This window comes from Triticum aestivum, chromosome 4A, assembly GCF_018294505.1.
Source record: "Triticum aestivum cultivar Chinese Spring chromosome 4A, IWGSC CS RefSeq v2.1, whole genome shotgun sequence".
Lineage (NCBI taxonomy): Eukaryota > Viridiplantae > Streptophyta > Magnoliopsida > Poales > Poaceae > Triticum > Triticum aestivum.
The window spans coordinates 185,935-213,531 of NC_057803.1; the positions used below are offsets into that span (position 1 = coordinate 185,935).

Genomic DNA, 27,597 nt, shown 5'->3' on the forward strand with positions numbered 1-27,597 from the left:
TATTAAATATTTTGAGTTATTCATAACTCTAAATAAAAATCATAATATTTTTTTTCATTTATACAACTTATATCAAATAGGTTTATCTCTTGTTTGTTATTTTTATTTAATAATAACACAAACTATATATTGGTGCTAAAGTATTATTTATTTATTTTTGAATTTCACAATGACTAAATCTTGTACTAAAATATTTTAAAGTAATAGGAAACTCTAGTGCGTTCTTTTCTTTTCTTGGAAGCAAGGAAAGAAAATATTTCTCTTCTTAATAAATAAATAAAGTAAATCCCAAGCGACCGTCGAATCTAATCCAGTCCAAATAATAATTCTTGTCGAGACCCAGCCAACGATGTCCATGGCGGCGACCCGGATGCTGGCGCGCCGCGCCGCCCCCGGCCTCCTCCGTTCCGCCGCCAGCCCCGGCCTCGCGCTGCCGGCGGTGCTGCAGGCGCAAGGACGGTGGTACCGCGCAGCAGGAGGGGACCCGTCGCCGTCGTTCTACGAGCCGCCGCCGACCCCGGCGAACCTGGGCCTGAGCATCGTCCCGGAGAAGAAGGCGTTTGTGGTGGAGCGCTTCGGCAAGTACCTCAAGACCCTGTCGTCGGGGATCCACCTCCTGATGCCCGGCGTGGACCGCATCGCCTATGTGCACTCGCTCAAGGAGGAGGCCATCCCCATCCCGGACAACTCGGCAATCACAAAGGACAACGTCTCGATACAGATCGGAGGGGTGCTATACGTCAAGGTTTGATTTTTCTTGGATTTCCTTTTCGATTCTTGTTTAGCTTAGAAGAAGAATCTACTCTACTTAGTACTATTCATGAACTGAATCGAATCTAATGTCGATTGGATTGGAATCGAAACAGATCGTCGACCCCTACATGGCCTCTTACGGCGTGGAGAACCCCGTCTATGCTGTCATCCAACTTGCGCAGACAACCATGAGGAGTGAACTTGGCAAGATTACCCTCGACAAGACCTTTGAGGAGAGGGACACGCTCAACACCAACATTGTGGTATGTATTATAATTTCATCTTCATCTTCTTCAGAGGGACTTATCTTCAGTATAGAGATTTCTTCTGTTTTGTTTCCCAACTACAGAAGTCAATCAATGAGGCAGCAGAAACTTGGGGTTTGAAGTGTCTTCGCTATGAAATCAGTATGTTTCTTTTCTTTCTTTCTTTCTTCAACTAGAGTATGTTTCTTCAACTGATGCTTGTCTATCTTTCTAGGGGACATCACTCCTCCAGATGGAGTCAAGAAGGCCATGGAGATGCAGGCCGCAGCAGAGCGCAAGAAACGTGCTCAGATCCTCGAGTCTGAAGGTAGTAGCTTTTACTAACCTTGATTCTTCTTGTTTAGTTTAACAACCTTCTTCAGTTTTTATTTATCTGATCTGATGATAAAGTTGCACAATGAATCCTGACTCATGTCAGACAAGTGCTCTGCCCATATACTAGTGCTAGATGCAAGTTGCAAATTAAGTCCTGCTTCCTGATTTATGCTGCCAAGCATATAGTGTCGGATTTCATCGTATGGCAAACTGCTCTTCAGTTTAACAACATTCTGTTTTTATGCGAGATAAGTTGCACAATCAGTTTAACAACACTAAATCCTACTACTTGCTACCTGACTGATATTGACAAGTGCTCTGGTTCACCCCATATTATATACTAGTGCTATATGTAAGTTGCAAACTAATAAATCCTGCTAACTTACTGATATTGCCAGTAGACACTGTTGGAATCCTGCTACCATACTCATGTTGCCAAGTAGACAGTGTTCGATTTCATCAGACCAAACTTGTATGGGCCCTTCAGTTTAACAACATTCTATTTTTATGCCATGATAAGTTGCACACTGAATCCTGCTTGCTACCTTATGTTCAGCCCATGTGCTATGCTAGTTATAAGTTGTAAATTGAATCTTGCTATGCTACCTGACTGATGATGTTGCCCTTAATAGTGTTAGTTTTCATCAGACCAAACTCGTATCGCCAACTCTGTTTGAGCTCTTACACCATGTTTTGTACAATAAACTAGAGATTTAACTCCAGGTTTTGTTTTCTTCTCTTGTGCCAGGTGCTATGATGGAAAATGCAAACAAAGCAAAGGGTACGTGACATCTGTTTTATTATCCTGCCCCGCAGATTCTGAAATATTTTTGCTTGCTCTGCTGGTCAAAATAATGTTAGGATTGCAAGTCCTGCTATTCCTCGCAACTGTTGTTAGGATTGGAAGTAATAATGGATAATACCGCCTCATGGACTTGTTCTTAATTTCTTTCTGCTTGCATGTATTTTTTTCCCTCATCCATTCAAGGAGATTGAACCTGATGCATTTCTACACAGGGCAGGGGTTTAAATTATGTCTCACTTGTACAGAAGGTTCACTAGCTAGACACATGCATCTTATGGCAATGAATTTCATGAAACATCAAGTATGCATTTTAGCACAGATGTTCAGTTCTACTGTTTGTATTGTTGGACGACTATACATACTTGAAGAGCTATTCTGATTATAATAAATAATGTCCCAGTTGACAAAACCAAAGTCTTGTCATTTCTACTATATTTATTATTTGCTTGGAACATATTTCGATTGTTGCCCTCTGGTCTGGTGAAGCTAAAAAGTGTTGCTTGACTCTTGGACTTACGCTTGTTTTTCTATGTGGACACCAGGTGAAGCTGAAGCGATTCTTGCCAGGTCGCAAGCCACTGCTGAAGGGATCAGGATGGTCTCAGAGTCGTTTAAAACTGAAGGCAGCACGGAGGTATCACATATTATTATTTTTTCTTGATGGAATAGTTGCTCGTTCCTTGAATTAAGATTTTGCTTTTGCCTAACAAAACATACATGGCTGCTTGTGATTTGTACTGCAGGCTGCCAGCTTGAGGATTGCTGAACAGTACATCAGAGCATTCAGTGAACTGGCTAGAAGTGTGAGTTGTTGAATCTTAATAATTATAGTATATACACGACTCTTGGCGTTTGCTAGCTGATATGAAATTTCATTGTACTTACTGATGCGTGTGTGTTTTGCCAAACTGCAGACGAACACGATGCTTCTTCCCAGCGACGCAGGCAACCCGGGGACAATGATTGCCCAGGCGCTCCAGATATACAACCACACGTACAAGCAGAAACTGACGCTGGGAAGCCCCAGCCCCAGCCCCAGCAAGCGGGCAGAAGAGGAGGCTGATTTGTCCCTTGGGATGCCATCCGTGAGCGACCTCGGCACCTTTGAGCACCACAAGTAGAGAGAGTATCTTCTTTTTTCTTTTCTTTTCTTTTCTGTTAGGAAGGAGAGGAATGAATAGCTAGACTGGATAGATAGATTGCTAGGGAGGAAGTGCAACTTTGTCACGAGAGAAGATTTACTGATTTGCTAGGAGCAGCTTTGAGAGCAAGCTTTTTGTCTCTCTATATGAATTGAGTTGAGTGGTGTTACACGCACAACCTTTGAATATGTTGCATGAGATATTTTATTAGTTTTGGTGCAACGATGTTTTCAGCTTTTCTTGTCAAGTTTTTGTTGCTACAGTTTTTTTTGGGGGGGCATGAAATCTGATAGATTTTACTACAAAAGAATGCTGCCTAAGTTAAGTTGATTGTTAATGTTGTGCTGGCTCTTTTGTTTGTTGTCAATTGTTGTTGTGCTGGCTCTTTTGTTTGTTGTCAATTGTTGTTGTAGCAGCAGGAAATAAATAAATCTTATTATCCTACGGACGGGCGGGCATGCACAAACCAGGTTAGGTTACTTGTAGAGAAAATAATCCCTCAGATAACAACAAGACTTGCTTTGCATATATGTATACATGTTGCACGGACAGATATGCATGTTTGTTGTTAATAGCTAGTCAGTGGCATCATCCTCCTCCTCCTTGGGCGGCGACTGTTGTTGAGGATGGGTAGGGCTAGGGCTAGGGGAAGGCGACTGTTGTTGAGGATGGGTAGGGCTAGGGCTAGGGGAAGGCGACTGTTGTTGAGAGGGAGGGGAAGGCTTGGCGACGCCGGTGAGGTAGTCGAGCGCCGTGACAACGTCGGCGATGGAGGGGCGCATGGTGGCATCCTCCTGCAGACACATGGCGGAGATGGCGAGCGCCTGGTAGAGCCCCTTGGTTGGGTATGCGCCGCGGAGGAGCGGGTCGGCCATCTCCCTGAAGCGCTTCTTGCTCTTGAAGCGCGGTGCCGCCCACTGCACAAGGTTGTGCTCATCACGGGGCCTGGACGTGTCGATGACGCGCCGCCCCGTGATGATCTCGAGGAAGACGACGCCGAAGCTATAGACGTCGGACATGGTGGTGAGCTTGCCCGTGAGCGCGTACTCGGGGGCGCAGTAGCCGTAGGTGCCCATGACCCTGGTGGAGACATGGGTCTTGTCGCCGACGGGGCCGACCTTGGCGAGGCCAAAGTCGGAGAGGTGCGCGCGGAAGCAGCCGTCGAGGAGGATGTTGGAGGCCTTGAAGTCGCGGTAGATGACGGGCGGGCCGGGGCGGCGGGAGGCGTCGTGGAGGTACTCAAGGCCCCGGGCGGCGCCCTGCGCGATGCGCATGCGCATGGCCCAGTCGAGCCCCCGGGACGACGGCGGCAGGTCCAGGAGGTGGTCCTCGAGGGAGCCCTGGGGCATGAACTCGTAGACGAGCATGCGGTGGTTGGCGTCGGCGCAGTAGCCGATGAGGGTGACGAGTTGGGGGTGCTTGAGGAGGCTGAGCATGAGCACCTCCACCAGGAACTCGCGCGTGCCCTGCAGCCCGTTGCGGTCCAGCTGCTTCACCGCCACCTCCGTGCCGTCCCGCAGCCGCCCACGGTACACCGGCCCGAACCCGCCCTCGCCCAGCATCGAGTCCACCCGGAACCCGCCGCTGGCCTCCGAGAGCTCGGCGAATGTGAATGCGCGCGCCGTCACCGCCGCCTCCTCCTTGTTCATCCCCAGGATCTCGTCAGCCACCCGCCGGTTGTGCTGGTGCGTCGCTGCCCACATTGCAAATCTCAGTGTCTCTTATTTCACCTCACCTATCTATATATCATTATGTATGTAATGTAGGTACCTGATTCTGCAACAATCTCATCGACGAGGGTGGCAAGGTTGTTGTTGTTGCTGCTGCTGCGGGCGCCCTCCTCCTCTTGATGATCGTCATCTCGTCGCAGCAGATTAGGGGGGCGGACGGTGACGGCTGGAGCGTCTCGGGGAGGCGGCTTCTTGGTTGTGGAAGAAGGTACGGCCGCCGGACCACCACCACCACCACCACCACCACCACCATGACCATGATCCAGGAGCTTGTCGGCGCCGGACTGGAAGCAACACAAGATGCCCATCCTTCCTTCCTTGCTAGGTGGTGAATGCTTGAGCAAATTCTATTCTACTACCTAACGATACATAGAAAGAATTTGCCCAAGCATTCAATCCAATCCATTTTGTTTCGATTCTTCGATCCAATCCCAATCGACACGATGAGCAAGGTCATTGGCGGCCCGCCGGAATCCATGCCATGCCATGCCACCCACATGCTAAGCTAAACAAACGTAGGGTTGATGGTTTGCCCGGCTGGCAGGCCTAAGCACCAAGTGCATGCATGCATGCCCCCCTCCTAATTTTAGTTACTAGGTACATTTCTTTCTATCTATCTATCTATCCCTAGCTTGCTTCTTGTTTCAGGCACATAGGATAGGATAGGATAGGATTCAGACATCAAAGCAAGTGAGTGAAGTGATGCTCAACTCAATTCAATTCAATTATTGCCATCTCCAAACAACAACAACAACAACAACAACAACAAAGCCTTTAATCCCAAACAAGTTGGGATAGGCTAGAGGTGAAACCCATAAGATCTCGCAACCAACTCATGGCTCTGGCACATGGATAGCAAGCTTCCACGCACCCCTGTCCATAGCTAGCTCTTTGTCGATACTCCAATCCTTCAGGTCTCTCTTAACGGACTCCTCCCATGTCAAAATCGGTCGACCCCGCCCTCTCTTAACATTCTCCGCACGCTTTAGCCGTCCGCTATGCACTGGAGCTTCTGGAGGCCTGCGCTGAATATGCCCAAACCATCTCAAACGATGTTGGACAAGCTTCTCCTCAATTGGTGCTACCCCAACTCTATCTCGTATATCATCATTCCGGACTCGATCCTTCCTCGTGTGGCCACACATCCATCTCAACATACGCATCTCCGCCACACCTAACTGTGAACATGTCGCCTTTTAGTCGGCCAACACTCCGCGCCATACAACATTGCGGGTCGAACCGCCGTCCTGTAGAACTTGCCTTTTAGCTTTTGTGGCACTCTCTTGTCACAGAGAATGCCAGAAGCTTGGCGCCACTTCATCCATCCGGCTTTAATTCGATGGTTCACATCTTCATCAATACCCCCATCCTCCTGCAACATTGACCCCAAATACCGAAAGGTGTCCTTCCGAGGTACCACCTGGCCATCAAGGCTAACCTCCTCCTCCTCACAGCTAGTAGTACTGAAACCGCACATCATGTACTCGGTTTTAGTTCTACTAAGCCTAAACCCTTTCAATTATTGCCATCTCCATCAAACCAAATTTCTATGAATATTCTTTCTTGTCAACTATCTCCTCCTCTTGTCGCAACGACAAGAAAAGAAAAGAAGAAAGGCTCAACTCTCAACTGATTTCCCCACCACCAGCAGTATCACTAATCTTACAATTGTCGTCGTCATCAGCAGAAGTGCTGCTCATCAGGTTTAGGTTCATCACGACTGGTTGCTGACCCTGACTGCCATCATCTGAAGGTAGTGCTTCTAGCTGCAGTTCCAGGCGAGCATCCATGGCCAGTATCTCCCAGTCGTGGTGGCGCAGAAACGAAAGCACACCATCCTCTTTATGCACAAGTAACACAAGACAAGATAAAGCAGACATTATAAGAAAACTAGGTACTGAAGGAAATCCACGAGTATCTATCTATGTATGAGTGTCAAGAAAGAAGTAGCTGTTGACAAACCTCCATTCCGGACGGCCTCGATCTGAAACACTCCCGAACCCCGTGGCCCTGTGACCGGGAACGTGCACGCCACGGATCGGCGCCGATGACCCAAAACGACAGATGCATCGTACCATGGGCCTCTAGCTATAGGCACCCCGATCGCCTGTACGACCTCTGGGTTCTCGCTAGCCTTGTCGATCGCCTTGCTGGATTGTAGGCACATATCATCATCATCATCATCATACAAATCATGAAAGAAAGAAAGAAAGAAAGAAAGAAAGATTTAATAGGAGATATATGGAGCATGTTCTTCGTTGGTGCATAAATATTTATCTAATGTTCCTAATAATAACTGAAAAAGGGTCCAAACCTGCATATAGTACAGGTACAGGTACAGGGTATACATAGAAAGAAGATTATTCGAAGAAAGGTGACAAATTCCAAGAAAGCAGAGCAGTTATATCATGTACTAATGTAGATGTTGAATTGATTCTAGAGAGCAGAGCAGAGCAGAGCAGAGCAGAGCAGAAGCAGAAGCAGATGCAGAAGCAGATGCACATCCTAGAGACCTGGTGCATCCGTGGAAGATGGCGAGGTCGTTGATGGCGCTGAGGGCGACTCCCCCGGCCAGGCTGATGGCCCCGATAGCCACCACCTTCCGGACTGCCGTAGACCTCTTCTTCTTCTCTCCGGCGGCACCGGCACCGGCAAAGTAGGAGGAGGAGCTGAAACCAACTCAGTCCATGAGCTGGAAAGAAAACCAAACAAGAGATGGTTGCTTACCGGCCATCTCCAGCGGATCTGCTGCTTCGGCCGGCGAGCAGGGGAAGGCCAAGCACGAGCTTCCTCGTCCTCGTCCACGCCGCCGGCGACATCGAGGACTGAGGAGGAGGAGGGTGAGTGGGTGTGGGCTCAACTGAACTGAAATGATCAGGTCAGGCCTTCATTCGGTGGGCCGGACAGACAGGCCCGGCCCAGCCCAGCCCAGGGGAAGCTATCTAATCTTCCTTCTCCAATCCTTTCCTCATAAAAAAACAAATATTCCTTCTCGAGTAGTAGTAGTAGCAGTCGTCGTCGTCGTCGTAGTCTCTACTCCTAATGGAGCAGTGGTAGTCTCGCTTCCAGGTTTTTTTTCGTCCCACCTTCCATGGTTTTTTTTGGTACCTCCTCCCACCTTCGCTGGGTTTTTTTCGTAGATTTTTTTCGTCCCCTCCTCCCAATTCATCGGTTTATTTTCGCGTCACCCTCTCACACAATGAAAGAAATCTGAACAGATCAGAACTTTTCATACTGGCTCAAGTTATTTAGTAATGTAGAATCAATCATGAACAATCTTTAAAGATCAAATCTAAATTAATTAACATTACCTTAAATCACTCAATCACATTAATTAAAAAACAAATAATTGATTTTCAGAAAAATCGCTCAATCATATTAACCTTACCTTAACTCATGGATGGTAATCAATCTCCAAACAAAGGAAACAATACATCGAGGGAGCTGTAGATAACTCCCTTTCTTATGACATGTATATGATCTTCCCTTCCCTCTCCGTTGTCGAGTGTTCTTGATTCTCGAGGCCGATGCTTGGGCTGCATCACTGGGTCGTGACGGTGCCGGAGGACGAGGACGGTGAGGCCGGGCATCGTGGCACCGCGTTGGCCGCGGCCGGTGAAGGGGGCAAAGAAGGGCGGCTTCACTGGTCGTGGCCGTGACCGTGGCCCAGTAGTTGGTAGTCTCGCTTCCAGGTTTTTTTTCGTCCCACCTCCCATGGTTTTTTTGGTACCTCCTCCCACCTTCGCTGGTTTTTTTTCGGAGATTTTTTTCATCCCCTCCTCCCAATTCATCGGGTTATTTTTGCGTCACCCTCTCACACAATGAAAGAAATCTGAACAGATCAGAACTTTCCATACTGGCGCAAGTTATTTAGTAATGAAGAATCAATCACGAACAATCTCTAAAGATCAAATCTAAATTAATTAACCTTACCTTAAATCACTCAATCACATTAATTAGAAAACAAATAATTGATTTTCAGAAAAATCGCTCAAACACATTAACCTTACCTTAACTCACGGATGGTAATCAATCTCCAAACAAAGGAAACAATACATCGAGGGAGCAGTAAATAAACTCCCTTTCTTATGACATGTATATGATCTTCCCTTCCTTCTCCGTTGTCGAGCGTTCTTGATTCTCGAGGCCGAGGCTTGGGCTGCGTCACTGGGTCGTGATGGTGCCGGAGGACGAGGACGGCGAGGCCCGGCACGCGGCACCGCGTTGGCCGCGGCCGGTGAAGGGGGCGAAGAAGGGCGGCTTCACTGGCCATGACCGTGGCCGTGGCCCTGGGAGTTGGTGCGGTGGAAGCGCCACTTGAAGGATCCGGCGGGGTGGCCGGCATGCAGACGCACTTGGAAGTGGGCCCGTGGCCCGCGCCGGACGGCACCGATGCTGACCCGGGCCACCTCCTCCGCGTATTCTTGGAGCTGTGGCTGGCCGATTTACATGAAATTAATTTCCTCAGTTGTGGTGGCAAATATAATACACATAATCCATATTGTTATGCACTAGCGTGTGTGTGTGAAATAGATGGATTATGGTCCCATACCCAATAAGATGGATATGTATGTGTGTGTTAGAGAGAGAGAGGGAGAGGGGGAGAGAGAGTGAGGAAGAGGGAGGGAGAGAGAGTGTGTGTGAGGATTTGACGGTAAAAAAGGTCGTCAATGTCACTTGATATGTATGAAAATATTAATATTGAACTCTTAAAGTTAATGTGGTCCCGTTGCAACGCACGGGCGGTCTTCTAGTAGTAGTAGTAGTAATGCTGTAATTTGGAAGTTTGCTCCTCCTAACTCCTTTTGTTGATATGCCAAAGTTATTTAAAAGAAGTTCAACTTCACATCTTTCCACCGCTCATTACAAAGAACATAATAACGTCTTTATGTTTTATTTACTTACTAGCAAAAGGGCCCGTGCATTGCAAAAGAAGAAAAAATAATTCATAGTCTTCAACGGCCACATTTTGTTCACATCTCATTGCATTTTTTTTAATTTGTTCACAAATGCAAGAAAAATGTTCCTTCTTCAAAATTCATTCACAAATTAAAGCAATGTTCACATTTTCGCAAAAAATATCATGGTTGTCAAAAAACTTGGTAATTTAAAGAATTGTTCTGAATTTCAAGAAACATTCTTTTTAAACATACTATAAATTCTGACCCACCACGGCAGTTAATTCTTCAAAATTCACGCGGATATATAGTCACAAAGACACAGAAGCATTACTGTTTGACTACATATGTTTGATCATTCATGAATATTTTCACAAATTTGGGAACATTTTTTTACAAATTTGTGAACATTTTTTATATTGCGAATGGTTTTTAAGCATTTTCTTCTGGATCAGTAAAACTATGATACCTTGACCTAGGGTCATGGTGTTTACCCTGACGAGTAAAACTATGATACCAGAATAAACATAGATGTGTATGGAGGCAAACTAGTCATTTTCATATAACTAGCAAGATGCGCGTGCATTGCACGGAACATCAAGATACATTTGTATGGGTAGTTTATCTTGTGAGAGAAAAGGATGAACGAGAGAAGTCCTTATCTGCAAGTGTGGAGAAAGATGCGGGTATCTTTTTGTAAAATTGTCATAGTTTGCTTTCTATTCGTCAGATATAGATAGGACGGTCTATATTACATGATGGCAGGCACAACATCATCACCAACTCGGTCTTTTATAAGAGTAGAGACTTACAAAAACTAATCCGTAAGAAGTTGTGTCAATTTTTTTGGTCTCAACACTGCACAAAACGTGGAAACTTTTTTTACGCGACTCGCGTGTACCAAATAAAATCATAAAACAACCTCTACATATCCCAAAAAACCTCTATGTAAGCATGTTAGTTCTGTTTGTTATTTACAAATCTGTTTGAAGTTTTGTGAATATTTTCTAAAATTTACATTTTTCAAATTCCTGAATAAGTTTTGAGTACATGGTCGTTTTTTCCTAAAATCATGAGTATTTTTTGCAAACGTACTTTCAAAATCATGATTTTTTTATAATATGAAAACATTTTTAAAATACCAGACATTTATGATTTTCCAAACATTTTTGAATTCATGAAAATTTTATGATTTCTCAAAAGCAATGCATACAATTTTTAAAATATTGGAAATTTTATGATTTTCCAAACATTTTTTGAATTCATGAACATTTCACAATTTTTAAAGTAAAATTCAAAACTCACAACTTCTGAAATCCTGAATAAATTTGAAGAAGGAAAAACAGAAAAGGAAATACGAAAAGAAAAAAAGGGCATCATGGCCCGATCCATGAACGTGTGCGTGGTAAGAGAGAATAAGTATGGGGGAAAGGGGGAGTACCATTTTTTAAATATACAAACAATTTTTAAAATACTGGACATTTATGATTTTCCAAACATTTTTTAATTCATGAAGAATTTATGATTTCTCAAAAGCAATGTGTACAGTTTTTAAAAATATTAGACATTTTATGATTTTCCAAACATTTTTTGAATTCATGAACATGTTATGGTTTTTCAAATAAAATTCAAAACTCACAACTTTTGAAATCCCTAATTAATTTGAAGGAGAAACAGAAATAGAGATAAGAAAAGAAAAGGGGGTGTCATGGCCGACCCATGAACGTGTGCGGGTGATGACCCACAAGTGTAGGGGATCTATCGTAGCATTTTCGATAAGTAAGAGTGTCGAACCCAACGAGAAGCAGAAGGAAATGATAAGCAGTTTTCAGTAAGGTATTCTCTGCAAGCACTGAAATTATCGGTAACAGATAGTTTTGTGATAAAGGTAATTTGTAACGAGTAACCAGTAATGCAAGTAAATAAGGTGCAGCAAGATGGCCCAATCCTTTTTGTAGCAAAGGACAAGTCTGAACAAACTCTTATATAAAGAAAAACACTCCCGAGGACACATGAGAATTATCGTCAAGCTAGTTTTTATCACGTGCATATGATTCGCGTTCGGTACTTTGATAATCTGATATGTGGATGGACCGGTGCTTGGGTACTGCCCTTACTTGTACAAGCATCCCACTTATGATTAATCCCTATTGCAAGCATCCGCAACTACAACAGAAGTATTAAGGTAAACCTAACCATAGCATGAAACTTATGGATCCAAATCAGCCCCTTACGAAGCAACGTATAAACTAGGGTTTAAGCTTCTGTCACTCTAACAACCCATAATCTACTTATTACTTCCCAATGCCTCACTCTAGGCCCAAACAATGGTGAAGTGTCATGTAGTCGACGTTCACATGACACCACTAGAGGGATGACAACATATATCTCATCAAAATATCGAACGAATACCAAATTCACATGACTACTTATAGCAAGACTTCTCTCATGTCCTCAGGAACAAACATAACTACTCACAAAGCATATTCATGTTCATAATCAGAGGGGTATTAATATGCATAATGGATCTGAACATATGATCTTCCACCAAGTAAACCAACTAGCATCAACTACAAAGAGTAATCAACACTACTAGCAACCCACAGGTACCAATCTGAGGTTTGGATACAAAGATTGGATACAAGAGATGAACTAGGGTTTGAGATGAGATGGTGCTGGTGAAGATGTTGATGGAGATTGACCCCCTTCCGATGAGAGGATCGTTGGTGATGACGATGGTGATGATTTCCCTCTCCTGGAGGGAAGTTTCCCCAGCAAAACAGCTCCGTCAGAGCCCTAGATTGGTTTCGCCAAGGTTCCGCCTCGTGGCGACGGAGTTTCGTCCTGTGAGCTTGCTTATGATTTTTTTTCTCGATGAAAGACTCCATATAGCCAAAGATGGGCATCAGAGGGCCACCAGGGGGCCCACGAGGCAGGGGCGCGCCCAGGGGGATAGGGCGCACCCCCCACCCTCGTGGACGGTGGGTGGCCCCCCTCTGGTATTTCTTTCGCTCAATATTTTTTATATATTCTGATTTCCCGTGGAGTTTCAGGACTTTTGGAGATGTGCAAAATAGGTCTCTAATATTTGCTTCTTTTCCAACCCAGAATTTCAGCTGCCGGCATTCCCCCTCTTCATGTAAACCTTGTAAAAAAAGAGAGAATAGACATAAGTATTGTGACATAATGTATAATAATAGCCCATAATGCAATAAATATCGATATAAAAGCATGATGCAGAATGGACGTATCAACCCCCCCAACCTTAGACCTCGCTTGTCCTCAAGCGAAAGCCGAAATCAAAAAATATGTCCACATGTTTAGAGATAGAGGTGTCGATAAAATAAAATACGGACATGAGGGCATCATGATCATTCTTAGAACGACAACATAAATATATATAGTCATATGATCTCTTATGCTAAAGTAACAATTCATTCACATACTCAAGTATGAATTAGAGACTTCATTGAAAACTAACAAACTGTAATCTTAGTCATTGAAGCAATTCAATTTATCGTAACATAGAAAAGAGTCAATATAAGAGCTTCTCAGCAAGTCCACATACTCAACCATCTTTTAGTCTTTCATAATTGCTAACACTCACGCGATATTTATGGTTATGAGTTTTAATCGGACACAGAGAAAGATATGGGCTTATAATTTTGCCTCTCAACCTTTTACCTCAAGGGTAATGTCAACAATAATAGTTCATGCAAACCCACATCCAATTAGCCATATACATCAGGATCTTTCCAACACATTGTGCTTGCCAAATGATAAAATGTAAAAAAAGAAAGGTGAATATCACCGTGACTCTTATATGAAGTGATAGACAAGAATAAAAGATAGGCCCTTCGCAGAGGGAAGCAGAGGTTGTCATGTGCTTTTATGGTTGGATGCACGAAATCTTAATGCAAAACAACGTCACTTTATATTGCCACTTGTGATATGGACCTTTATTATGCAGTTCTTCGCTTTTATTTCTTCCACATCACAAGATCGTATAAAGCTTATTTTCTCCACACTAATAAGTCATACATATTTAGAGAGCAATTCTTATTGCTTGCAATGATGACAACCTACTTGAAGGATCTTACTCAATCCATAGGTAGATATGATGGACTCTCATGGCAAACTGGGTTTAAGGGTATTTAGAAGCACAAGTAGTATCTCTACTTGGTGCAAAGAAATTGGCTAGCATGAGAGGGAAAGGCAAGCTCAACATGTTGGATGATCCATAAAATATAATTTATCTCAGATGTAAGAAAACATAACCCATTACGTTATCTTCCTTGTCCAACATCAACTCTTTAGCAATTCATATTATAGTAGTAGTAGTAGTAGTAGTAGTAGTAGTAGTAGTAGTAGTAGTAGTAGTAGTAGTAATGCTCTAATTTGGAAGTTTGCTCCTCCTAACTCCTTTTGTTGGTCTGCCAAAGTAATTTAAAAGAGGTTCAACTTCACATCTTTCCACCGCTCATTACAAAGAACGTAATAACGTCTTTATGTTTTATTTACTTACTAGTAAAAGGGCCCGTGCGTTGCAAGAGAAGAAAAAATAATGCATAGTCTTCGACGACGATGACCACATTTTGTTCACGTCTCATCGTGTTTTTTTATTTGTTCACAAATGCAAGACAAATATTCCTTCTTCAAAATTCATTCGCAAAAATATAATGGTTGTCAAAAAACTTGGTAATTCAAAGAATTGTTCTGAATTTCAAGAAACATTCTTTTTAAACATACTATAATATTCTGACTCACCCCGACAGTTAATTCTTCAAAATTCACGCGGGTATATAGTCACAAAGACACAGAAGCATTACTGTTTGACTACCTATGTTTGATCATTCATGAATATTTTTACAAATTTGTGAACATTTTTTTATATTGCGAATGGTTTTTAAGCATTTTCTTCTGGAACAGTAAAACTATGATACCTTGACCTAGGGTCATGGTTTTACCCTGACCAATAAAACTGTGATACTAGAATAAACATAGATGTGTATGGAGGCAAATTAGTCATTTTCATATAACTTACTAAAACTAATCCATAAGAAGTTGTGTCAATTTTTTTGATCTCAACACTGCACAAAACATGGAAACCTTTTTTTACGCGACTCGCGTGTACCAAATAAAATCATAAAACAACCTCTACATATCCCAAAAAACCTCTATGTAAGCATGTTAGTTCTGTTTGTTATTTACAAATCTGTTTGAAGTTTTGTGAATATTTTCTAAAATTTACAATTTTCAAATTCCTGAATATGTTTTGGGTACATGGTCCTTCTTCCTAAAATCATGAGTATTTTTTTGCAAACATACTTTCAAAATCATGATTTTTTTATAATATGAAAACATTTTTAAAATACCGGACATTTATGATTTTCCAAACATTTTTGAATTCATGAAAATTTTATGATTTCTCAAAAGCAATGCATACAATTTTTAAAATATTGGAAATTTTATGATTTTCCAAACATTTTTTGAATTCATGAACATTTCGCAATTTTTAAAATAAAATTCAAAACTCACAACTTGTAAAATCCTGAATAAATTTGAAGAAGGAAAAACAGAAAAGGAAATAAGAAAAGAAAAAAGGGGCATCATGGCCCGACCCATGAACGTGTGCGGGAGTGGAGGAGGCACTCTTGCTGGTGAGAGAGAAAAAGTAGGGGGAAAAAGGGGAGTACCATTTTTTTAAATATGCAAACAATTTTTAAAATACTGGACATTTATGATTTTCCAAACATTTTTTGAATTCATGAAAATTTTATGATTTCTCAAAAGCAATGTGTACATTTTTTAAAAATATTGGATATTTTATATTTTCCAAACATTTTTTGAATTCATGAACATGTTATGGTTTTTCAAATAAAATTCAAAACTCACAACTTTTGAAATCCCTAATTAATTTGAAGGAGAAACATAAATAGAGATAAGAAAAGAAAAGAAAAAGGGGTGTCATGGCCGACCCATGAACGTGTGCGGGGTGGAGGAGGCACTCTCGCTATTAAGAGAGAGAAAAGTAGGGGCAAAAAGGGAGGTACTGGGATCAAACCCGGAGTCTCCGGGGTGGAAGACAACGGCTATAGCCATTGCGCTACGCTTGTGCCTATGATATTTCTAAGGGTATCACTATATAAGAGTCGGACCCGACGACAACGACTTTGAAAAAAAATTGAATCGTTTTCTTCACTTATTAATGGCATTGTGGGTGATTTACGACAACTTCGGGGGCAATTTTTGTGACGTACCACCAGAAGCGATAGCTGCTTTATTATTTTAGTTAGGTATAGATAGATACACTTCTTTGATATGAGCGGATCTGCTGCTGCGGCCGGCGGATCTGCTTCCGGCGATCAGGGGAAGGCCAAGGAGGAGCTTCCTCGTCCTCGTCCACGTCGCCGGCGGCATTGACATTCTTTTCTTTTTAGCGAAGCGAAGGTTTCTCTTCTTGGTTGTGAGGGATGAGTGGGCCGGGCCGGAGAGTCAAGCCCAACTCAGGGAAAGTTATCTCATCTTCCTTGCTCATCGAGTGCAGGGGTAGGAGTAAAATGCATAAAACCACCACTTACGCATCATAGCTCTAGGAAAACCATCACTTTACAAAACATGATATTTTGCATCGAACGAAAAATTGACAGTGGCAAAAAACACTCTTGATGTAGGCAGGAGTCGGTCGGTGTGTGGAATAATAGTAGTAGATGCAGAATCGTTTCGGTCTACTTGACACAGACGTGATGCCTATATTCATAATCATTGCCTTGGATATCGTCATAACTTTGCGCTTTTCTATCAATTGCTCGACAGTAATTTGTTCACCAATAGTATTATTTTCCTTCAAGAGAGAAGGCTCTAGTGAAACCTATGCCCCCCGGGTCCCTTTATCGCGTCGGGTGCAAGTGTTTACTTGTTTGTGTAGGTGCGTAGATTGGAGACTTGTTTGTACCTCCTACTGGATTGATACTTTGGTTCTCTAACTGAGGGAAATACCTATCTCTACTTTGCTGCATCACCCTTTCCTCTTTAAGGAAAACCAACGCAAGCTCAAGAAGTAGCAGTGCACCGGACATGGTTTGCACATGAACAAATGTTTGAAAAATTTCAGGAAAAAATTAGTGCATTGACACAAAATCATTCAATGTTGTCACAAAATTTCATATCAAAATTTGAAAGATTGTGCGAGATAGAAAAATGGCAAATTTGATATCAGTGTGATAATGGGCCGAATCTAAAGCCCAACTTTGAAAACTATTAGCATATAGCAAGTATAATAGAAGAAGAAGACGACCCAAGGTAAGTTTTTGTTTAAAGGGATACCCTATTTGGCGCCTGGGGCGTGCCCTAGCGAGGTAGCGTGTACCCCTCCAGCCTTTGATCCTACTTTTGGGCCCGCCCATTCATGGATATCTTCCACGCCGGTTGTGGAAAGGTTCTAGAACCTTCCTTGAATTGTTTTTTCCTTTGTTTTTTACCTTTTCGTTTTCTTTTTTGCTTTCTGTATCCTTTCCTTTTTTTGTTTTTTCATTTTTCATTTGAAAACGTGTTTTCTCTATTTTTTTCCTTTCGTGAGAGGTAATTTAAAAAATGTTCATGATTGTAAAAAAATCTTCGTAATTTCAAAAATATGTTATGTATTTGGAAAATGTTCACAAATTTTAAAAATATTTGAGATAAAAAAACAGTTATGTTTTTGAAAACTGTTTATGATTTTTTTAAATTGATTAGTTTGAAATATGTTCGAGAGGCATGGTCGTGTCTCTCGTGGAAGCAAAACCATGCCTCTCATGAAAGGAAAAAACTTGTTTTTCTTTGTTTTCGAGAGTCATGATCATGATTTTCATGAAAGCAAAACCATGCCTCTCACGAAAGAGAAAGCGTTTTTCATTTTTCAAGAGGCACAACTGTGCCTCTCACGAAAGGGAAAGCGTTTTTCATTTTTCAAGAGGCACAACCGTTTGCAGACGAGACGAGGCGAGAGAAGCAGCCATATGGTGTCGGACGCCAGCAAGAAAATGCTGAACCGGAGAAACATCCAAAAAACCAAAAACAGATGTGAAAATAAAAAAACAAAATTCAGAGGAGCGCGACATGTGGCAGCGGCTGAGAGTTTTCGGCCCATCTCAAATGATTGTTGGGAGGCTTCTTTTCTCAAGGAGCGGTCCTTAATTAGTTGCTCCGTGAAGCAACCCAAATGATTGTTTTGTTCGCTTTCATCCCTTTATTTTTTGTTGATTTAGAAAAAGAATAAGAAGACGGCCCAACACGCACACACACAGAGTGACAGAGAGACGTGTCCAGCCCAGGTTTTTCCTTTTTCCTTTTCCTGTGGTGTTGTTTAGTCCAACCCAATCCAACCCAACAAAGTACTACTCCTAGACTAGAAGAAGAGGGAGGGTTCTGGAAGGAAGGTAGGAACTTTTTTTCCTTCTTCTCCACCTCGCCTCGCCGGCCGGCGCCGTCTGCCATCACCCACCACACCACACCACACCACACCACACATAGCTCGGAGAGGAGAGGAGATGGTGTCGGACGCCAGCAAGAAGAAGGCGGCGCAGAAGAAGGCCGCCGCAGCCGCAAAGAGGGGCGCCAAGGTGCCCACCTCCTCCGCATCATCTTCCGCCTCTAACAACAAGACGACGGATAAGGGGGCCCTCGCCGCCGTTCAGCTGTCCGACCGCACCTGCACCGCCGTCCTCACCTCCCACCCGCTCTCACGCGACATACACGTACGTCTCCTCTCCTCTCCTCCTCTCTGTCAGATCAGATCAGATCAGATCCCTCTTCCTCTCTTTCTATCTATTCTATCTATTCTATATATATATATATATATATATATATATATATATATATATATATATATATATCTTTCAAATAAATACTACTGTATAAATATATTGCCTGCGCTGCGCTGCAGATGCACATCAGCACCTAATCCAATCCAATTCAATCCAATCTAATCCCCAACAAAACTAGTCTTCTAGTAGTACATGTACAAAACAAGCACAACTTTTTGTCTTGCTGGATGGGTTGGATTCATTATTTTATTATTATTATTATGACTTGTGTGCGCCTCGCCCACTCTCTTATTATTATTATTATTATTATTATTATTATTATTATTATTATTATTATTATTATTATATCACAAGAAAGAAAGATTACAATATGGAAATTTTTTCTTTCTATTGCCTTAGATGCTTCTCTACTCTACTGCTATGATAGATCAGCTCAGCACTGGAGGGGAGGGGGGGGAGGCATACTAATATTCTACTCCCTGGTCCATTTGCAGCAATTCCTAGCATATAAACATCATGGATTAGATTAGATTAGATTAGATTAGATGGTGAAATAGTATGCACAAACCCTTCATGTTTGGTAGGTTTATAACATTCATTGCCCACTACCTTCATTCTCTGCAACTGCAACTGCAACTGCAACGCTACTACCTTTCTTCCACTAAAGGAAGGTACATATTCCCTACGTAAAGAAATATATGAGCATAAGTGATCTGAACGCTCTTATATTTGTTTACTCTACGGAGGGAGTACAAGATATAATGATGAATGGTCTAACTCTGTTTTCTATCTGTCTGTCTCTTGATGAATGTATGCCACTTCACTTGCAGATAGAGTCTCTCACTTTAACATTCCACGGCCACGATCTACTTGTAGACACTGAGCTGGAGCTCAACTACGGCAGGTTACTAGTGCATTAATTATTACAAGCAACCTCTTGCCGCTGTCATCTTGGATGTTTAACGGCTTTATTTATTATTCCATCTCAGGCGCTATGGTTTGCTTGGTCTGAATGGCTGCGGCAAGTCCTGCCTTCTCAAAGCAATAGGGTGCAGGGAGCTTCCTATCCCTGACCACATGGATATATACCACCTCAGCCATGAGATCGAGGCTTCAGACATGTCTGCGCTTGGAGCCGTCATTAGCTGTGATGAAGAAAGGGTCAAGCTGGAAAAGGAAGCTGAAGTTTTGGCTGCTCAAGTATGTTTCTCTTCTCATCAATCAATCAATTTTTCTGCTATCATCATCATCATCATCATCTTGCTCTTCAAGCCCCCTATGTACCTTTCCTTTTGCAATGCCTGCCCCTGCTCTGTTGTTGTACTACTACTTATATATATATATGCTCTAACCGAATACCTACCTGTGCTGGCATATTTAGGATGATGGCGGTGGTGCAGCTTTGGAGCGCGTATATGAGCGGTTAGAAGCAATTGATGCATCCACCGCTGAAAAGCGTGCTGCTGAGATTTTGTTTGGCTTAGGCTTTAACAAGCAGATGCAGGCCAAGAAAACCAGGGACTTCTCTGGCGGTTGGCGCATGAGAATTGCTTTGGCAAGAGCTCTCTTCATGAATCCAACCATCCTTTTGCTCGATGAGCCTACCAATCATCTTGGTGAGTTCTTCTCCAACCCATGTGTTACAACTAGTAAAGTGGGCCTGGTGCCTTCTGTTTCTTTAATACCAAATCACATGCTTTTCAGCAAGCTTTACCGTGACCGGTTTTAGGAGGTACGTATATAATTATGGGTCATCTTAGATGCGATGCATTGGCCTGTTGGGATTGTGGAGATGGGACATAACGGCTGCGCCATATATTTAGTCCAATGCATTTTCTACAATCTCATTTAGAGCGCCCGTGAAAGCATATGGAGCTTTTTGTGCTTGTTCGAGGCGGAGTTAAATCACATCAGTTTTGAACATATTTGTTTGGATATCAGTTTTTTATTTATAATAATTAAAAAAAGATCGCATAGGATTGTCACACACGTAGGGGAGCAGCAGCTGAAATACTAGGCTAGCTGAATATATATGCTGGTTATCTCGGTTTAGCTAGATAATGTCTTCAATATAGGGTCTTATCTTCAATACAAAGCTTAGGCCGAAATGCCCCTGTTTGAAGGGCGATCCATTATCAGTGAAACTAGGAAACATGCACAATGATGAGCTCATAGTTGTCAATGAGTCAATGGTTTTTATTATTTTATATTAAAAAAATGCCTTTCAATTTTGCCAAGTTAAAAGGTTCTGCCATGGCTTCCTTTGTTACGATGAACAATGATGTGCGCCTTGCTGTAGGAATGCCTGGCTGTTGGAGCAGCCATACTGGAGAACCTGTTGGTCCGCTGACCACAAAATCACCATGAATGTAGGTTGTTACAGGTTTTGATTATACATGTCTCGGCACATTTGGGTCTTAATTCCTGACTTTTGTTGGACTTCACTTTGTTGGGTGGTGGTGGGATGAAACTTTAAAAGCTACACTTATAGTTCTCTAGTGGACCTGTTTTTTGCCCAAGATTTCCTTGCGCTGATTGTGAGATGGTGTTGGTAGATTATTTTGATAACTCCATTTTCTCATCTTCCATTGACACAAGCACTTATACCATGTTTAGGAATGTTTGTAAAAATAGCATGATTACTGCTTAATATTAGCTGCCATGCGACTATTTCTCTTAGAAAAGTGGCACATGCATGTTTGAGTTGATGCTGACTGAGATAATAATACAGTACCTAGTACAAAATGATTTCTGAAGCCAAATAAAGAAATAAGCTTTTGTGGATTAATTAATAGTAATAATATTGCTGGCGATTCTTTGACAACATTTGCAGATCTTGAGGCATGCGTGTGGCTGGAAGAAACACTGAAGAAGTTTGACCGTATACTTGTTGTGATATCACACTCCCAAGACTTCCTGAATGGAGTATGTACCAACATCATCCACATGCAGAACAGGAAGCTGAAGCTGTACACTGGGAATTTCGACCAGTATGTCCAGACCCGATCTGAGCTGGAGGAGAACCAGATGAAGCAGTACAGGTGGGAGCAGGACCAGATTGCGTCGATGAAGGAGTACATCGCGCGCTTTGGGCACGGGTCCGCCAAGCTGGCACGGCAGGCCCAGAGCAAGGAGAAGACGCTGGCCAAGATGGAGCGCGGCGGGCTGACGGAGAAGGTGGCGAGGGACAGGATCCTGACGTTCCGGTTTGCCAATGTGGGCAAGCTCCCGCCGCCGGTGCTGCAGTTTGTGGAGGTGACGTTCGGGTACACGCCGGACAACCTGATCTACAAGAAGCTGGACTTTGGGGTGGACCTTGACTCGCGGGTGGCGCTGGTGGGTCCCAACGGGGCGGGGAAGAGCACGCTGCTGAAGCTGATGACGGGGGAGCTGGTGCCGCTGGACGGGCTGGTGCGGCGGCACAACCACCTGCGGATCGCGCAGTTCCACCAGTACCTGGCGGAGAAGCTGGACCTGGACCTGTCTGCGCTGCAGTACATGCTGAAGGAGTACCCGGGCAACGAGGAGGAGCGGATGCGGGCGGCCATCGGCAGGTTCGGGCTGTCGGGGAAGGTGCAGGTGATGCCGATGCGGAACCTGTCGGACGGGCAGCGGAGCCGGGTGATCTTCGCGTGGCTGGCGTGGCGTGAGCAGCAGATGCTGCTGCTGGATGAGCCGACCAACCACCTGGACATCGAGACGATCGACTCGCTGGCGGAAGCGCTGAATGAGTGGGACGGCGGGCTGGTGCTGGTGAGCCATGACTTCAGGCTGATCAACCAGGTGGCGCAGGAGATCTGGGTGTGCGAGAAGCAGGCGGTGACGAGGTGGGAGGGCGACATCATGGAGTTCAAGGAGCACCTCAAGAGCAAGTCGGGCGGCATGTCGGACGACTGAGCTGAGGCATGTTTGTTACCGAGAGAGATTTATCTATCTATCTATCTATCTATCTATCTATCTAGTATGTTTATTAGAGAGAGAAGAGGATGCGTTTCGGCTGCTGGTTTATTAGAAGAAGATGTAGTATTTGAATGATGAAGTTATCCAGTTGATGCATATGACGGATGATGTTTTATGTGTGCTGCGTTGCATTCCCTCCCCTCTTGTGGTGGCCGTGTTGAGGGCCTTGAGGCAGGCCATGGCCATGGCTCCTACTATGGCCAGTTCAGATATATAGACATAAATCTCCATGCATGCCATAAAAAATTAATATCGTTGAAAACTATGGTCAATTATGAATTCAACGATATAATTTTGTTGTTGACATTTTGTTATTTAAATCTTTAGTTAAAATTTGACATAAATTGCAAAGAGGACCAATAAACCAGCATGATGGAGGTAGTAACATATTATGTTACTATCACATAGCATTTTCCAACAATAGTTGAGTCTACAAGCTAATAAATGCAACTATATATGATACTATTTCTATCACACTTTGCACTACGAAGATAATAACATAAACTAGTGTTTAGTCTAACTTACTCTCTAGGCTAGTCATAGTGGGAGTAACATAGATAGTAACATGCATCTACATGCAATGCCAACTAGGCAAATTGGTGAGTTGGCACACTATTAAATGAGGAAAGAGAGAAAGGTGGTAACATATTATGTTACCATCACATACTCCCTTCGTCCGGTGAAGAGTGTACATCTAAAATTTTTAGGACAAATTATAGAGTTGAGTAAAAAATGCATTGGAAAGATGCAACCCATCATCTCTCTCCTCTTTAATTATCTAACCCCCAATGAGCTAAGTGCATGTAGAAATTAAGAAGATCATGTGTAGATTGCTATTGGTTTTAATTACCGTGTGATGCGAGAGAAATATTTTTTTCCCACTTTAAAGTGCATTGGGAAGATATAAGTACACTTTTTTATGGACAAATTTTAAAGCTAAATGTACATTCTTCACCGGACGAAAGGAGTAGAGCTTTGCAGGAAACAATGAGTCTATTACACTAATAAATACAATGATGTATGATACTACCTCTAAGTTACTTTGCATTATGAAGATAGTAACATAGACTAGTGTCATATGCATGACACTAGTTTAAGTTACTTCCTACTATGACTAGCCTAAGGTCCATTCATTTAATTGTTTAACATCTAAACTCTTCATTTAAGTGTTATGCATAGGTCCGTGTACTTGGCATTGGTTCTTCATGCGGTCACCAAACTTCTCTCTCCTTTTAACTACCTTGTCACATCAGATTTTTTGTCCATGTGGCATACTTAGTACCGCTACCTAATGGAGCATTAGGAAGGGTCATGCTCTTAGACTAGTACCATGTTACTAGTGTAAAGTATTGTTAGAGTTGTGTCAAATATTATTGTACAAGTTAGGTTATAGTTGGACTTGGAGTCGTACGGTGTAGACAGGATATGCAGTCGTGTCCAAGTAGGACACTTGTATCCTAGGCCTCTCATATATAGCGGGGCTAAACACACGATGTAACCTATACCAACATAATGGCACGGGCACGCGGGGGAGCCGACGGCGTGTGCCGGCGCCTGGGCGGCCGGGGTGCGGTATTGTGACGGTGTCACGGGGAGGAGCGCCCATAGTCAGGCCCCGGGGATGTAGCCATATCGGTGAACCTCGTTAACAAATCTCGGTGTTGTGCTCGTGTGATTGCTTGGTCCTCAGATGATCGACGGTGTGCCTCGGATTTATTCTAACAAATGGTATCATGAGCAAGGTTCGATTTGAGGCCGTGATGTTGATTTGGAAGAGGAGGATGAGAGAAGATCGTGGCTGCGGAAGTTGTCACGGTGACGTCCGTCGACAAGAAACAGGTAGCGGAATCGATCGGTCGTTTCGTCCACGAAAGCAATCGGAAACAGGTGAGATCTCGACATACAGCAGGAACCGCAACAGGGGCAGAGTTATCGGCGAGATTTCCAAGTTTTTTTTGAAAGTTCCAACCCAACTTTATTAAACTAAATTAGGAATTTCGTCTGAAACAATGCTAAGAATACAATCTGGGGGGACCAAGTCTCAAAAAACCGAATCACTAGAACTCACACCCAGTTTAGCCAACGCATGTGCAGCTCCATTTGCCGTTCTCCGAACCCAGGTGAGCTTGAATTGTTCTCTTGACTTGATCAGAACTTTAATTTGTTCTACCACTTGTCCAGCGTGTGACAAGTTCTTCTCCTCACTCACCAGCATTTCCGCCACCACCTGCGAGTCCGTTTTCAAGTGTAGCCTTTGTATGTTCCTCTGAACTGCCCACTGAAGCGCTCGTTTACACGCCAATAGCTCGGCTATCTCGGTTTTGAGCATGCAGGAAAGAAGAAGCTAGCAGCCCCTCTGAACGCACCATTTTTATCTCGAAAGATAACTCCCCCACCTCCCCTTGCTCTGACCTCGCCATGGCGCCATCCACATTAGCTTTCACCCATCCAAATTCTGGAGATTTCCAAGTCGCTGTCGAAGCGGCGACGGCGAAACGTGCAAGCAGCGGAGTCTTCAAGAGATCGATCGCTGGATTGGTTTGGTAGAGGCAGCAGGCCGAACAAGCTGCGGGGGCGCAAGGGCCAAGCGAGGCCCAAGTGCGGGCGTGGCACTGAGGGCAGGTGGCCTGGTAAAGCACGTGGCTGCTAAAGGAAAGGAGTGCGTGTGCGGGCAGCCAGGAAAGCGATGCGGTCTGCTACGGCACTTGGGAGGCTGTTTGGTACGTGGCCGGCCCAAGGAGTGGCCGATTGATGCTGCTGGTGTGACCACAAAGAGCGAGGATTTGTTGAGAACAAAATAGGCTACACACAAGAGACTTAGGTGCTATCGGTGGGAAAAGCTAATGGACCAAGAGCCTACAGATGCATGTGGTGGAGTTTGGAGATTTTTCCATTGATCTTCGCAGTGAAGTGCATACGGGAAGGCTTATATGGTGGAGTTTGGCTTTATTTATTTGTACATGGTTGTGTACGAGGATGGTAGCGTGAGGGTCAATGGTGTGCGTGGCAAGGATAACGACATGTGTATAAGCCTCGTGGAGTTTGGAGCATGTCGTGCAGTCGGATATGTTTGGCTGGGTCGGACTGGACAGTCTGACGGATCGATGCAAGTCGGTTGGTACAGAAGACGGTGGTGGAATCAGCGAGGACGACATAGGAGCATGATGCTGATGGTGGCCGACTTCTGGGCGTGGAAACACGTGGTGCAGGCTTAAGGGCTTGTGCGGCTTCAACAGACTATGGCGCGGGGTTGATTCAAGACAGTGCACATGAGAGCTTGGAGTCGACAGGGCGCGGGAGGGTGGCACGTACAACCACCATGGAGTCATGTTGAAGGTGGAGTTGGAGTCTGATGGAGGACTACACTCTGTGCTGATGGAGGGGCTATTGCGTAAGAATTCGGAGAGTCGAAGCCTATTTCAGCCAGATAACGAGAGAACGTGGATCGGACTGGGTACTAGTGGTCTGATGGAGACGTGATACTCGGCATCGGTCGGTGATGATCAGTGGTTCTCTGCAGTGGGGGTTGAGGCAGTTTGGGCTAGCTGCCCGAGAGACTCAACCAGGACAGCACAGGCTCGACGCAGTGATAGCGGCGAGGCGTGCGGTAAGCACGGGACACAGCGACAAGCCAATGCACTAATGGTGAGACATGTGGTCAGACAAAGTGTGCAGGGGGTGCTGAAGCAGTGTTGACGAGTACCGGATTCAAGTTGGTGACTGGGTCTATCGGTGCCGGTTGATAGACGAGAGTTGACCATGGGGAATCTGAGAAAGTGGCGGAAAGTCTGAGATTGTCAAAACCGAGAGAATACATGGCCGTATATTCTATGGTGCTCGGTGCACATGGCAAAGTGCGGATGACAAGACAGAAGGAGGCGGAGTGCTATAGCTGTGGGACATCCTAGAGACTATCCGGAAAAAGGATGAGACAACTGCGAATTTGACTCAGGGTGACACAGGGTGACGGTGAAATTCCTTCAAGTTTTAGACAGACGGTCAAGAAAGAGCGGTGATGTTGAGTTCAGGTAACTCTTGTATGTGACATCCAATATGTGAGTTGTTTATTTTCATGCAGATAAATTATCAGTGTGTGATGGCGTTGAACGGAAACTCCGAAAGTTGGTAGCACAAAGTAGAGCAATGAGAAACTTAATTTTGCTCGAGTGTTGACTGTGAAGAAGACGAGAAGGGACTACAGTTGCAGGTGGAGTCATATGGAGTCTAGGAGTAGCAGCGGTGCTCATGGCGTATCTCAAGTCCAATGTACATGGAGGTTCGACGCACAAGCGAATTCAAGATGGTGGAGAATATTCGCCAAGATGGAGTTTGTTAGAGTTGTGTCGAATATTATTGTACAAGTTAGGTTACAGTTGGACTTGGAGTCGTACGGTGTGTAGACAGGATATGCAGTCGTGTCCAAGTAGGACACTTGTATCCTAGGTCTCTCATATATAGCGGGGCTAAACACACAATGTAACCTATGCCAACATAATAGCACGGGCACGCGGGGGAGCCGGCGGCGTGTGCCGGCGCCCGGGCCGCCGGGGTGCGGTATTGTGACGGTGTCACGGGGAGGAGCGCCCATAGTCAGGCCCCGGGGATGTAGCCATATCGGTGAACCTCGTTAACAAATCTCGGTGTTGTGCTCGTGTGATTGCTTGGTCCTCAAATGGTCGATGGTGTACCTCAGATTTATTCTAACAAGTATCACAGTAGTAGTAGTCTCATAGATGACTTTATTTATTAGCTTGTAGACTCATTTTTTCTTGAAAAGCGCTTAACATATGTTAACGCAAACACATCTCTTCTCATTAACTACTTTCCACATAAGTAAACACTAATAGGGAAAAGCCTAGCAGTAGAGCAGGTTTTAGGCCTACCAGTAACGCGGGTGGCAACGCTACTAGTACGGCGCTACAGC

General features: G+C 43.9%; 4 protein-coding genes across 4 annotated transcripts; 2 read left to right on the plus strand and 2 right to left on the minus strand.

Moving 5' to 3' along the window:
• The first annotated feature begins 293 nt into the window (after positions 1 to 293).
• Positions 294 to 3,514, plus strand: LOC123084660 (stomatin-like protein 2, mitochondrial). Its single transcript, XM_044506136.1, has 8 exons — positions 294 to 745; positions 867 to 1,016; positions 1,103 to 1,160; positions 1,234 to 1,326; positions 2,083 to 2,115; positions 2,682 to 2,773; positions 2,883 to 2,942; positions 3,054 to 3,514. Exons 1-8 carry the CDS (start codon positions 350 to 352, stop codon positions 3,258 to 3,260), a joined length of 1,089 nt encoding a protein of 362 aa, XP_044362071.1. The 5' UTR covers positions 294 to 349; the 3' UTR covers positions 3,261 to 3,514.
• Positions 3,515 to 3,788: 274 nt separating this feature from the next.
• On the minus strand, positions 3,789 to 5,961 carry LOC123084658 (probable serine/threonine-protein kinase PBL7). The gene is made up of 2 exons (XM_044506135.1): positions 5,052 to 5,961; positions 3,789 to 4,974 (listed from the first exon to the last, which is right to left on the minus strand). Exons 1-2 carry the CDS (start codon positions 5,317 to 5,319, stop codon positions 3,857 to 3,859), a joined length of 1,386 nt encoding a protein of 461 aa, XP_044362070.1. The 5' UTR covers positions 5,320 to 5,961; the 3' UTR covers positions 3,789 to 3,856.
• Positions 5,962 to 6,545: 584 nt separating this feature from the next.
• On the minus strand, positions 6,546 to 7,908 carry LOC123084661 (uncharacterized). The gene is made up of 4 exons (XM_044506137.1): positions 7,739 to 7,908; positions 7,525 to 7,680; positions 6,974 to 7,161; positions 6,546 to 6,851 (listed from the first exon to the last, which is right to left on the minus strand). The coding sequence occupies exons 1-4, from the start codon at positions 7,828 to 7,830 to the stop codon at positions 6,637 to 6,639; spliced, it is 651 nt and encodes a 216-aa protein (XP_044362072.1). The 5' UTR covers positions 7,831 to 7,908; the 3' UTR covers positions 6,546 to 6,636.
• A 10,361-nt stretch (positions 7,909 to 18,269) lies between these two features.
• LOC123084662 (ABC transporter F family member 1) lies at positions 18,270 to 22,788 on the plus strand. Its single transcript, XM_044506138.1, has 5 exons — positions 18,270 to 18,644; positions 19,544 to 19,617; positions 19,703 to 19,913; positions 20,095 to 20,329; positions 21,547 to 22,788. The coding sequence occupies exons 1-5, from the start codon at positions 18,438 to 18,440 to the stop codon at positions 22,608 to 22,610; spliced, it is 1,791 nt and encodes a 596-aa protein (XP_044362073.1). The 5' UTR covers positions 18,270 to 18,437; the 3' UTR covers positions 22,611 to 22,788.
• Positions 22,789 to 27,597: the final 4,809 nt, after the last annotated feature.